At 42.8% G+C, this 13,493-nt stretch overlaps 2 protein-coding genes across 7 annotated transcripts in view; both read left to right on the top strand.

Moving 5' to 3' along the window:
- yrk (Yes-related kinase) overlaps nt 1–3,582 on the top strand; it is a 22,271-nt gene extending 18,689 nt beyond the window's left edge. For all 4 annotated transcript variants that reach the window (XM_008421833.2, XM_008421830.2, XM_008421832.2 and 1 more), the window contains exons 12-13: nt 420–551; nt 2,354–3,582. In XM_008421833.2, coding sequence (XP_008420055.1) covers nt 420–551; nt 2,354–2,562 — 341 coding nt within the window. In that variant the 3' untranslated portion in view covers nt 2,563–3,582. The remainder of the gene's footprint in view (nt 1–419; nt 552–2,353) is intronic.
- A 1,160-nt stretch (nt 3,583–4,742) lies between these two features.
- The window catches only part of ahdc1 (AT hook, DNA binding motif, containing 1), a 28,800-nt gene continuing 20,049 nt past the window's right edge, over nt 4,743–13,493 (top strand). For 2 of the 3 annotated variants that reach the window (XM_008421829.2, XM_008421828.2), the window contains exons 1-2: nt 4,743–4,899; nt 4,999–5,262. The gene's annotated coding sequence lies outside the window, so the exon portion shown is untranslated. Of the gene's footprint in view, nt 5,263–13,493 lie in introns of all 3 variants that reach the window. The other variant, XM_017307526.1, reaches the window with a different exon arrangement.

Below are 13,493 nucleotides of genomic sequence, written 5' to 3'. Positions count from 1 at the left end.
TTTAAAGGCTCAACTTTACCTTTATGAATAAGTTTCCAAGGACTTGAAGCCAAGAAGAATGGCCAATGTTGGAGTGTGTATGTATAATTTTAAGCATCCACAGTATTAAGCCAGTTTCTAATGTGTTAATATTTATGAACCCAACACTTGTTTTTCTTTCTTTTTGTTTTTAAAAAAAAAAAAAAAAACAACATTAAATTTATTAGTTTAAATGTAATATGACATTCATGAACATGATGAGTGGAAGCAAACCGTGGGCTGGAACTGAAAATATCTGTGTGCGAGTAAGAAAAAGAGAATCCAGGCTTCATCTGCATCTTTTTATAAAGTTATTAGTTTAGTCTTTATGTCTGTATTTTTAGTCCTAACCTATCCTAAGTACATGAGCACACATCTTGACTGTGTTACCATGGTTTCAGGAGCAAAGTTCCCCATCAAGTGGACGGCTCCAGAAGCTGCACTCTATGGACGCTTTACCATCAAGTCCGATGTCTGGAGCTTCGGTATCCTGCTGACTGAACTCATCACTAAGGGACGTGTTCCCTACCCAGGTACTGGATCAGACCAAATTCAGATCATTTTAGAGTGAAGCTGTTTAGTTTTTGCATGTGAAACAGCTGATTATTGAGACATGGTGGGTTTTCACACTAACAAACTTTGCCACTGAGCCGCTCTGCTGGAGACTTCGTAGCCTGAGCACTTCCTCGCTTGGTAGATGAGAACTTACGGTAAAAGGAGGGGTAACTGTTTCTTGAGCATCTACCACCCTCCTGTGCTAATTAGCATGCAGATCCTGAGGCTTCCCGAGTTTACATGTTTTAATAAGTGAGATAATTCAAGCAATTCTTTCACGAGCAAAATGTTATTGATACCTTACACCTCAACTTGGTGATCTGATAAAATATGAAGAAGAATTGTGTGAGAAGTGGGAACAGGGTTGAATAATTTCCCAGTTGTCTGAGTGAAGACATGTTCATTTTTTGTTTTTTCTCCCTCTTCTTCTGCAAGTTTTTATTTATTTATTTTTTCATCCTGTAAACGGATCTTATGTTGTGCATCTTTCCCTCATTTTATTTTATTTTTTCAGTCTAGCGAGCACACTGGAGATTCTTGATATAATGTTGAAAACTCTCTTTGCACTCTGCATGTGTGCACATTAATGCTGCTGCTGTTGTTCAGGTGATATAAAGAAAGTTTTTTTTTTTTTTTTTAGCAGAGACATTTGTTGACCTAAACAATAGTACCAAGACTGAAGCGAAACCTTTTGGAGGCTTTGGAGTTGTGATGATGTTGCAGTTAACATCAGTACCAACCCACCTGAAACACCCCAGTGTTACCGGAGCGCCTTGCATATATTTGCTATGTCCTCTGCTACCTGGCTTATGCCAAACTTTAATCAGAACTTTTAATGACCTCCTTGTCAGAGCAGCTTTCTTCACTTTCACTTTCATAATGAGAAATCTGTGGATTGTAATGTTTTATAGTTGTCTTTATGATAGATCCTGCCACCTGAGCTGTGGTTTCCTGCTGCTCCAACAGAGTTACCAGTTGGCTGCTTCTCTGATTAATGCTCTTTTTTCCCCAGTCTGTCAGTTTAGGTCAGGGCTCTCCAACATGCAGCTCCATCACTGCATGTGGTTCTCAGGTCCCTTCACAGTTGCTCTTAACTTTGACCAAAAATAAATGACAGAGAAAGATTTAAAAAAAGATCTGTTCAAATTTGCCTGCCTTTTTTTCTAGCAACATCTTTCTCCTGGACCTACCTGCTATGTTCTCTGTACTTTATAATGCGGTTTGTTTTCTAATGTTCTCTAACAAACTGCTGCAGCCTTCATTCTTGCTAGAAAGACAGTTTAGGGGTGCTGTGATGGCGCAGGGGTTAAGAACAGCCCACAAATGGAGGCCTTAATTCTCGATGTGGCTGCCACAGGTTCGATTCCCGGCCTGCTGACCTTTGCCACATGTCTTCCCCCTTCTCTCATTACCTACTTTCCTGTCAATTCACTATCAAATAAAGGCCACTAGAGCCAATAACACCTTTAAAAAAACCAGACAATTTAAAAACCATGAATTATTTTCCTTCCCCGTCACAGTAAGGGGTACTTTGTTTTGGTGCATCACAAAAAATACAAATAAAATATATTGTATATTCCAGACAAAATGCCAAAAGTTCAAAAGATAGAATCACTTTTGAAAAGGCAGGATTTTTATTTTTATCATATTAAGTGTTCCATTACATTTTCTGTTACTGAATTTTAATTCAAATGTGCTTAATATATTTGATTTTTGTTGTTTTTTTTGGGTTTTTTTGCACATAATTCAGTTTTAATCCTTCCTCCTCTTTCCCCTTTAGGCATGAACAACCGCGAGGTGCTGGAGCAGGTGGAGAGGGGCTACCGGATGCCAGGCGCCCACGGCTGCCCGACCTCGCTCCACGAACTGATGCTGCAGTGCTGGAGGCGGGAGGCCGACGAGAGACCCACCTTTGAATACCTGCAGTCCTTCCTGGAGGATTACTTCACCGCCACAGAGCCGCAGTACCAGCCCGGAGAAAACCTGTGACCGGAATCGTGTCAGACAGACGCGGAGCTTTTAACCCACCATGCAGAAATACAATGACGGGCACGTTGAAGTTGAGCGTTTATTTGTGCCCTCAGTGTTTTTGATCCACACTTAACTCGTATGAAGAAACATATCAACGACTTTTTGACATTTCCTTTGTTTTTGGCTGCCGATCGTCACTGCATCCTGCTCAGAGCAGATCAGTTATCCATGCCGAGGAGTTGGAGCTCTCCTGAACCGGCCTTGCAGTAATGTTGCTTTACTCTGTAACCATGACAACAAGCAACTGAAAGAAAATGTAGATGCTTGTGTTGAGGGGTGGGTTGAGAGAGTCCAGTGGGTGCATGATCTGTTCAGCTGCCATATTTCTTCAGGTCCTTTGATTTCTTTTTTTTTTCCTTTGTTTTTTTTATTTTTTTATTTAGTTTTGCGAGGAGAATGCCATCAGATTGACTGATTTCTGTGTGGAAAAATGTGCTGATGCAAAAAGAGTCTCGCCTGCAACAAGTTGCACATCTCAAGGAAGCTCCGACAGCTGTCAGTGAGCCTCACAGTTCTTTATCTGACCAGATTATTAACAGATTCACTCTGATATTTAAAAAAGATTCAATCTTCAGCAATAACTGAGCAGAGACCTGATTTCATTATAGTTATGATATTTGATTTAAAAAAAATGTCTAATATTAGAGCTATATTTGTCTCCTTGAACAAGTGCCTGCAATGCTGCGCTCAAAGTGGAAGGAATAAGAAATGCGCTTTATGTATGAATTGTCTCGTCCATTGTTCTAATTTAACTGAAATATATCTGTGCATCACAAACATTTCTATATCTAGTAAACATTTATGTATACAGTTGTCGTCCTTTAAGGCTAGAGGGTTGAAAATAAAGAGGAAAGATCTCTGGCAGTGGAATGTGAAGGAATAGTGTTTTAAATGTTTGTTTGTTTTTTCCCACGAATGTAACCTTCATGTTGCAACTTCATTTTATTGTAATAAAGATCAGATATCTTTTCCATCTGATGTTTTTTTTTTCTCTCATTTGTTTGTGTTTGGGGATTTATTTTAATGACCTGTCACTGTTATGTCTTTTTTTGGTAAATGAAAGTAAAAATGTAACTAATAACTTAAAAGAAATAGTTACTGCTTTTGAAGGTTGTGCATTTTTAACGCGTAAACTTTGGGAACCTGATTGTTTCATGAGAATTTCATTTGAAGGTAGAAGATTATAAAGTTAAATTGAATTAATAATAATAAAAATGAAAATAAATTTCAGCTGTCAAACTGACATTTTTCATAAAATCAAGATTTTAAGGATAATAGATCCAATGACTTTAGTTCCACAATATCTTTTTTTTTTTTTTGTCCAGGATTGTGGAAGACACAACTAGCTGTCCTGTCTTTCAGATTTTTTATATAATAAATATCTTTAGTGTTGTTCTTCTACCTGAGCCGTGCGTCTCTGCAGCTCCCACCGTTGGCTTCTCGGCTGATTCTCAGAATAGTGTTCTTCCTACCAAGCCTGTCATTTTTTGGTGGTTAACTATATCTTGGTAAGAATGTGGGTTTGCTACTTTCACTACTTGCATATCTTGATGGTGAGTTAAACAATAATTAGTGTTCAAACCTTATTTTTTTTGTACTGTTGTTTTTTCACCTCTTTATTTATCCTTATATTTATACTTTAGGTGGGTTTCTTCTTTTGGTTGTTGCACTGGATTTAATGATATGAGAGTAAATGTAACTTTTTTTACTATAAATTTTCAAAAACCTTTAAGATTGTCACTTAAGATTACAATCGTTACATTGAAGTTTTTAGACATAAATACACCTCAAATTAAATACATCATTGAGGTATTTAATTGAGAAAATTAAATACACAATTGAGGTATTTAATTTGATTTCTACATTACATTTTGTCGGTTTTTTAGCTCCTAGTGAGATCCTCATCCCAGCTTCAAAAACCATTAAGGAAGACAAAAATTATTCTTGATTTTTTTTAAAGTAAAAAAACAAGCAAACAAACAAACAAAAACCCCACATTATATTAATTTATCTTGTGCACTTTTTTCTGTTTAGAGATTGGTTCCTTCCAGCTGAAAAACTACATTTCCTACAACTCTAGAGGGTTAGAGTAAAGCCAGCTACGGGTGCCCACGTGTTTTTGACAATCAGGCACGTTGGAGAGGCACACACGGAGACTGGGGCGCACCGGAGACAGAGAGCAGGAATTGCAGAGGCAGAGGCGCACGGGCGCACGGTCGATTTTCGCGCTCCCGCATACCGGGGGAGTCCCGCGTCTGTCCCCGAAACCGGAGCGCAGGCTTTTAACGGGGCTTTGTCAGTACCTCTACTCGGAACAAGATTACAACAGAACCTCTTTTTTCCTTATTTCTTCATTTTCTCCCCTTTTTGTCTATTTTGCTTCCCCATATTTAGCGGGTGCAGACGCTGATATTGAGCCAGAGGAGGAGCGGCTTTTAAAAGGTTTAAGTGGGAGGACGGTGGTAGTCCAGCCGGGGCGCAGCGGACTAACTCTAGATGAAGCGGGGACACGCCGCTCGGTGACGGCTGCTGACGACTCCGGTGAACCGGGCGAGAAGGGGGACTGAGCCCTGCGCCAGCCAGCCAGCCAGCCAGCCTGGCAGCCCGCGTTGACACCCCGCAAAACAAGCTCCACCGCGCTCTGCTTTACACCAGGGGGTGAGTGTTTTATGCAGATACACCAGAAAACGCGTACCGTCCACTCATCCAGCTGTGCCGCGCACATCTGGCAGCGCTTCACGTTGAGTTTTTTTTTTTTCTTCTTCTTCTTTTATTTAACCACGTCGGTGCCGTTACCTGCCGCCGCTCTGCATGCCTACAGCTGATCTGGGCTCAACTGTAGGCATGCATGCATGTGGCGATAATGATGTTCAAATACACACAGCGAATGTGCGCGCAGTGAACCCTACATAACCCCACCTGTTTTGTTTTTTTTGTTTTTTGTGTGTGTGTGTGTGTCCCTTTGTATTTATAATAATCTCACCTATTAGCCTCATTATGGCAACATGTACACACTGCAAGCGGCAACAAAGACAGATTTTGTGTGACGGGCTTCGTGGATTTCCACCTGAGTTTGACCGGACTTTTCAGACACACATGACTGCCACGCACCGGATGTTTAAACCCAGATGTTTGCTTTACATATAAAGGCTGAGAGGCGGGGGGTGGAGGAGTGGTGGAGGGGGGGACGGCCAGTCTCTTTGCCACCCCACTTAGTTGGACAGGACACAGCAGCAGCAGCAGCGGCAGCAGCAGCAGCTCATCCTGCAGTTGTGATCCAGCCAATGTGAGTTTGGAGAGTCATGATTTGGAGCTCTTACCTGTGGTTTTTAGCAAAAGGGAGGAGAAAGAGTGCAGGAAAACTAAGAAGTCAACGCCAGTGTCTGAGCAGTGACAGTTGGTTATTTAAGGGTCCCTCAGAGACATGCACAGGCTGCCCTGGTGCAGGTGCTGTTAGTATGCAGAGTGATGCTCAGAGTGTGTCTGTCTCTCTCTCTCTCTCTCACACACGCGCACACACACACACACACACACACACACACCCACACAGTCTCACGATCTGAGTCACTGGGTAAAGACTTAGTTCTCTTATATTAGCAGTTAATGAATAATTTCCCCACAGTGAATGTTGGTATGAAAGGGAAATGGCCTTAACTTGGCATTCAGCTGCTGTCTGTCAGACTTGTCTTGAGTGTGTTACCTTCTGTGTGTGTGTGCGTGTGTGTGTGTGTGTGACAAACAGAGTGAATGTGAACAGCTTAGACCTATTGTGCTTCCTACCTGTGCAGCGGGGCTAGTTGTCATAGCAACGGCCTTGTAGCTCCGTTGATGTTCCTCCTGTCCTCATCGGCAGGGTCAGCGCACCTAACACACCACATCTCGTCTCAAATCTACCTCTGTGTGTGTGTGTGTGCGTGTGTGTGTGCGTGTGTGTGTGTGCAGGGAAGTAGCCTTTGTTTGCACTTTGCTGCAGTTCGTAGGTGTGTAGGTTGACAGCACAGGGAAATCTGTGTGTGTGTGTGTGTGTGTGTGTGTGTGTGTGTGTGTGTGTGTGTGGAGCTATGTGTGTGCGCGTCTAACGGTGTCACAAAGATACACCCTGCCGATATGACAGCCGACAGCTCAACCAATCACCTGTCTTCTTTTTCTCTGCCTATCAGTGTGTGAGGTTGCCAAAGCCAGGCACCCTCTTTATACAGATATTTGGAGATGGAGAAGGCAGAACGGACACATGTTTGCGTGTATCCCGAACGGATAGTCACGTTTAAACACTCACTGATTGGCACGGCATGAGTGGCGATTCCCCTGAATTCCTGCAGTGAATTTAGAGAAAGTTTGGAACTACGTCAAGGCTCGTGCAACCTGTTGAATGGTTGCATTACGTTCTATTAATGCATGGCCTCCAGATGGGGAGATTGTACATCTCGGCTTCACTGGTACAGCGTCAACAAGCGTCACCCATCCTTGTGGCTGGTGCCTATCTCCAGCAATCATCAGCTTCCAAGAAATTCATCAAATCAAATTGTTTTAAGTAAATTTTCAAAAACACCATTTCCCTTTTTTTTCTCCTGAATTTGGCTTTTGGTTTGCATTGAAGATTGAAGTGCTTTGAGCTTTTTGTGTGTTTGTGTTTGTGTGCGTGTGTGTGTGTGTGTGTGTGTGTGTGTGTGTGTGTGTGTGTGTGCGTGCGTGGGGGTGGGGTTGTGCGTGCGAGTTCGTGTATGAGGGGGGGGGAGTGACATACTCATTTTGAAAACATCTTATTCAGGACATCAGATGCATGAAGTGTGTTTCTTATCACTAAACTGCACAGAGTAGCTTTTAAAAAAATCATAGTGGTGAACTTATTGATTTTTATCGATGATCTCATGGAACCAACAGTTAACCGTGTTAACACACAGTTAACATTACTGTCAGCGCTGGGTGTTTTCAATTTGTCTTACCAGTAATAAATCAAATTCTTATCATTATTAGAAACTTTTTACCATAACAATAAATGACACAATTAAAGCCAATCCCTAGTTTTTGAGTACGCTTTCGTATCGTGTGCTATAATATATTTTTTTTGTTGAGCTACACTTTATAAAGTCAGCTTTTTAACATCTCAGAGATGTGGTTTGTCACATCGTTCCTGCGGTTTTTAGTCATCTGAAGCAGAGACCACAGAAAGTGTCTATGTGACCAGAGTGTTCTTTGTCCGTTTGCACCCCCCACCCTCACCTGTTGCTACTTTGCACGACTTTGTGTGAGCCCATTGGCGGAAGTAAGTGTGTTCTTGTTCTTTTTTGTCTGCTTGGATTTTCTTTTTCTAGTCACAAGATACACTTAGATGTGAGTGTGTGTGCATGGTTTTTTTTGCCTCCTATGTGTGTCTGCGTTAGCCTTGCGACCTGTCCAGGACGTGGCCCCGCCTCTCGCCTAATGACCGCTGGACAGGCACCAGCCCCCATGACCCTTCATGGACTAATAGGTATAGAGAATGGATGGGTGAAACAAGCGTACACTTATTGCAAGGGAACCAACTACAAACCCCCTCTCACTAAGGAAACGTTCTGTGAAATCTACTGTTATCGACACTGTAGATCTGGCTACTTAGGACATATCTTAACTAATAAACAAGCCAAATTTAATATACTAACTTGTCTATGCAGAGCAGAACGACCAAAAGGGTTTTTGCAATACGTACGTGAAGATTACTGCAAAAATGTTGCAGCTTCTGTATTTGAGTTTAAGTCAAAGTATCCAAATAAGATAATTGAATAATTGTACTATAGTTCATGTAATAATCAATATTTCAACAGCAGTAGGAATAACTGCTCCATTTATGCAATTTCTGTCTGACATTCTGACGTTTTTCTCTAAAAGTGGTAATAATATACGGATGTGGTAGTCAGAGTCTCATCCTAGTCCTCTGCTTGTTTTGGAGTAACAGTGTAACAAGCCGATATTAGCCACTGAATTAATCAGCTGCTTGACAGACATGTAGCTCATAGATTCCCAGCTGCAGTCTTAAAACAGCGCTGCCTTAATGAGACTGATGGGTGTCGCTCCTTTAGCTTTCACACCAGTGGCCAGCAACAGGTGAGGGAGGGTAACTGATGTTAGACAGTAGGGACAGTGTGACAGAAACTTTTATTGTTTTTGGAAACTGTAACTTTTTAAATGCCATTAAACATTTCATGCTCAATTTTATCTGGTGAAGAAGAGAGCCGCCTTTTCAAGCAACAAATCAATAACATCGAGACGTTGAGATCTGTTCCATATTGAGTGGCGGTAAGCAGAAGTCTTAAAAATCCCTCCTTAATTTACACACCGAAGAGTTTAGGATTGTATTGTTGGCTGAGAGTGTTGCGAATGATCTGGCCACAAACTCTTCTGCAAGATCCTCAGCAGCGATTTCATCCCGGCGAGGTCGGACACCCAAACCAGACCAGACAACACCTCACGTCAGGAGCATTTTAAGCTGTAGAGGAGGTGTGGCTTGTGGTTTTGAACCTGTAACGTTTTAGAGTCGGTATACGTCTGATTTTTTTCACACGGCATTCCGCGTTTCAGGAAAACAAAATTTCCCTTTTAACAGAATTTTGATTTGATTCTTCCATCTATGAATAGAGCTGTCATGCGGACGGCTCTAAGAATACAGCGGCGATTACACTCGCCAACGTATTTTCTGTAAAAAAAAACAAAACTAAAAAAACTCTTCTGTTAATGTTTTGTAACAGGATATATTTGGAATATTTGACAGGTTTCCGTATTCCCACTGCTGGCTAAAACAATAAGTCATTAATTTGCCCTTGAGGATTCAGAGACCTGTCTTTCTTGCTCCCGTTAATCTAAACGTCACCTGGAGTGAAATGGCTTTCGCCGAAGGCAGGTAAACGTGGTTCATCTCCCACTCACACACACACACATCTACACACACGCGCACACATTCACAGCAACCATTTAGTGTTAGTGTAAGCAGTGTTTGTATGCTCCATTCTGTCACCTCCCACACGATACATTCATAAAACGGCTCCTCGGCGCCAAAGGCAGTGACTCAAAAAGAAGACGTCTCCCCCTCTCTTCTCCCTCGCCTCCTTCACTCTTTTAACCTCTCTGCCCCCGTCTATCCGTCCTCTTTGTCAGCCCCTTCCCATTCCCATCCTACTTCCTTTCTTTTTCTTACCTACGTTCCTCATTCTCCTCGTCTCCTTCACCTCCTCTACCCCCCCCCCCCCCCCCCCCCCCCCCCCCCCCCCCCCCCCCCCCCCCCCCCCCCCCCCCCCCCGGGCGAAGCTGGTTGCAGCCGGTTTGAGTCTGACAGCAGAGAGGAAGCTGCGACCTCTCACCTCTGGAGGGATGGAGGGAGGCAGCGGGAGAGGGATGATAGAGGGCAGCCGGGATGGATGGATGGAAGTGGATGGAGGGCGGCAAGGCTGCAAGAGGCGAGGGAGAGGTCAGAGAACAGGAGGGATTTACCAAGGAAAGAGGAGGAGAGAGAGAGAGAGCTGGTACGGAGGGAAAGGAGGGAGGGAACAGAGAGAGGTCAGGGAGGAGAAGGGGTGATAAATGACGAGCGAGTGGAGGGACAAGTTGAAAGAGGAGACGGAGCGCGAGAGGACGAGGAAGATGGGAGAAAGACGGAGTGTGAAACGGCTGTGTACCTCCCTAACAAGCTGGACAGAATCAGCTCAATTATTAAAGAGGAGCGAGAGATGGGGAAAACATGCACGCACGCAAGCACGCTTCCCGGTGTCTGGCGTTCAACACTCACACACGCACGCACCCCCCCCCCCACACACACACACACACGCACACACACACACACGCACACACACACACACCTATTTGTAGATCATTAGAATTTACAGTCTGTCTGATTTTGCGGAGTGTTTTTGGGTTCTGCTCTGCGCGTATTCATGAGTCTGGGTATGTGTTTTTAAAAAACAATGAGTCAGAGGTTCAGCAGAGACCTCACAGACACACACACATGCGCGCGCGCACACACACACATTAAAAGCCAACTTGATTTCCACCATCAGTATTGTCCCATCAATATGAGTCGATAATCAGCGCACTAAGGGGTCTGTCTATAAATCCCCACCTCGAATACAGTTCTCACCCTCTCCCTCCTCTTCCTCTCTTGTTTCAAGTTCTCTTTCTCTTTTCCCTCCTTCTCCGAGGAAGTGTATGCCCCCGAGGGACTGTAGGGATTCGCTACCTTCCAGGAGAGATAGAGATTGCATGCATGTGTGTGTGTGTGTGTGAGAGTGAGAACACACACTTCCTGAGATGGAAAGCGAGTGAAAGCAGGAGGCTGTGGAAGAAGGAGGGTGTGGGGGGTGGGGTGGGAGGTGTGGGATGGGGGTGAGGAAAGAGGAAGAGATAAGAGGGAAAGACAGAGAGTAGTCGGGGAGAGGGGGGGTGGGGGGATGGATGAATGCACTGCACAACGTGTGAGTGTTTCTGCGTGAGAGAGAGAGAGAGAGAAAAGGAGATGGTAAAGAGATACAGAGGCACACAGAGGGACAGTAGAAGTCATAATTTCTCAGAGTGTTGCACAGATGTGTGTGTTTTTTTTGTGTCTGAATGCGTTACGTTGCCTCACTCGGGCTCGGGGCCAAGAGCCCTGAGAGGTACGGCAGGGGTGGACGGCGAAAGCGCGTGCCTTCTCCTGAGGTGTGTCTGCTGGGGTTGCGGCTGACGAGCTGTCAGTACCTACACTTGGAATGTTCACAAGGCGGCCATTGTTGTTCAAACAGCCAGCAGCCTTCTCCTTGGCAACGGGCGCTGCTGCAGCGTTTCCCACAGCAACTGTGGAGCAGGAGTACGGAGGAAGGAGGAGGAGTTGGGGAAGTCAGGGCCGCAGCATGGGGGCCCCTGTCCAACACGCTGGCCTCAAGGTCTGAGCGTTTGTAGGGGTCCAAGCATCTGGCTTGTGTGTTCTTTGTGTGTGTGAGGTTGATGTGTATCTATGTGCTAAGGGTTGAAATTGTGAATTAGGACTATATGTGAACACATTTTGGACTTTACATCATAGTACATTTTGTGATGCATGAAGCACAACTTTCATCTGCTCTTTCTGTACAATGAAAGAGTCAGAGGATCGAGCCAACTTGATTTCCAAGCAAAGTTTGTGTACAAATAAAAGAAGATTAAGATCTGCTTCTGATTCGTGCTTACTTCAAGGGACGGAGTAATATCAGGAAAATCAATAAGGAGAATAAAACGTTTCATTAGCTGCCACCGGTAATGCTATCAGTTAAAGTTGCATCTGCAGCACTCATCACTGGATTTGCACAAAAACAAGGCAACTTTTAACTCGAATAAAGCAACATTCATTCTGATTTGTTCTGATCGGAAATCGTGGATTCAATTATTCTTTGTCACAAGTAGCGAAATAAAATTTAATGTGTTAGCTTAAACAGTGCAATAATTTACAATGCTTGTTTATTTTAACAGAGCAAAAATATATGTTTGCCCTCTGACTTTAGAAGTGTATTGTCTTACACTAAATGTTTAAAAGCTAATATTAGAAGGTTAATGCCAACCTGTAATCAACTGCCGTACACCGGAGTTGACTTTCTAACTTTACTTTAAAAATACCCCAAAACGCATTACCTTACCTGACTTAGTTTTTCTTGTAATGAATGATGGACAGTTTGCAGAAACAGGTGAGGGTGGGGGGAGTGTGTTAACACAGAGTGACCGTGCCCCATAAAGCTGCAGTTTCCACCTTAGAAGCTTTCTTTTTATGTTTATTGACTTTTCAGGTTTAAAAAAAAAAAAAAAAAAAAAAAACTAGCAACAAATCTAGTGCTTTTTGTCTTTTGCTGTTTTTGTGTAACTACATTTTTTTCTTATTCTTCTGAACATGTGGTGGGTGCTGTCGTTGGTTCCAAAGCATGTCACTGCATTGAAATGATTCACTCCATTTTTTTGTATCTGTTTAGACCATTCAGGTTGTTAACATAGGTTGTTGGAAAAGTCGATGGATGCTGTACTGTAGTTTAATGGAGTTTTCTTAGCAAAACTGTATTCTAGAAAACTGAACTATAAACTACATGTTCTAAACATATTTAGGGAGCCTTTTTGTATTGTTGTAGCTTTCACAAGGTTGTTCATTTCTTCTGCAGCTCCAATTACAATTACATGCAAGTGACTAATAATGCAAATTCGTGATGATGCCATTAAAGACTTGAAATTAATTTTCTTACTAAGGAGTTGGCAAACGGTGCATACAGTCAGAGAAAATCCGGTCACTCTGAAATTTTCTCTAGCATGAAAATAAATATGAACTTTGCCTTTGGTATGAGGGAAAATTTAAGCTGCTCTAAAATAATTACTTTATAAAACCTCGGTGTTCCTTGATACTAGGAACTGGACAGTAAGTAATCTTAACAGCTCTTGTTTTCATCCTTTTAACATTTTAACATAAATTTAAAAGCACAATTTTAACGTAGCCCAATTCTAATTTTAACCCTGATTCCTATTGAATGAATTTATGTTAATCTGCTCAAATGCTGTTGATGGTTCTGATTTTAATGACTGTTGTGATAGCCTTTTTATTCACTACCAGTCATTAGCATGTACAGTGGCTGAAGGACATAACAGATTAACCTAATAGAAGATTTACACCACAAACGGCAAAAATTATAATTTTTTTCATGAGCTGGAATTTTAACTAGCTTTTTGCTCTTGCGCTGTATTAGATGAGGGTAGAAAGAAAATAAAAAACGCATCCAACACTGAATTATCTGCTGTTGTTCCCGTTAATGTAAGCTAGCTGCTAGCGCTGCAGAGCAGCTAGCCCATCCATCCATCCATCCATCCATCCATCCATCCATCCATCCATCCATCCATCCATCCATCCATCCATCCATCCATCCATCCATCCATCCATCCAT

Source organism: Poecilia reticulata, linkage group LG11 (assembly GCF_000633615.1).
Source record: "Poecilia reticulata strain Guanapo linkage group LG11, Guppy_female_1.0+MT, whole genome shotgun sequence".
Lineage (NCBI taxonomy): Eukaryota > Metazoa > Chordata > Actinopteri > Cyprinodontiformes > Poeciliidae > Poecilia > Poecilia reticulata.
Note: the sequence above shows the minus strand (reverse complement) of the source record. Positions and strands in the feature narration are given on the sequence as shown.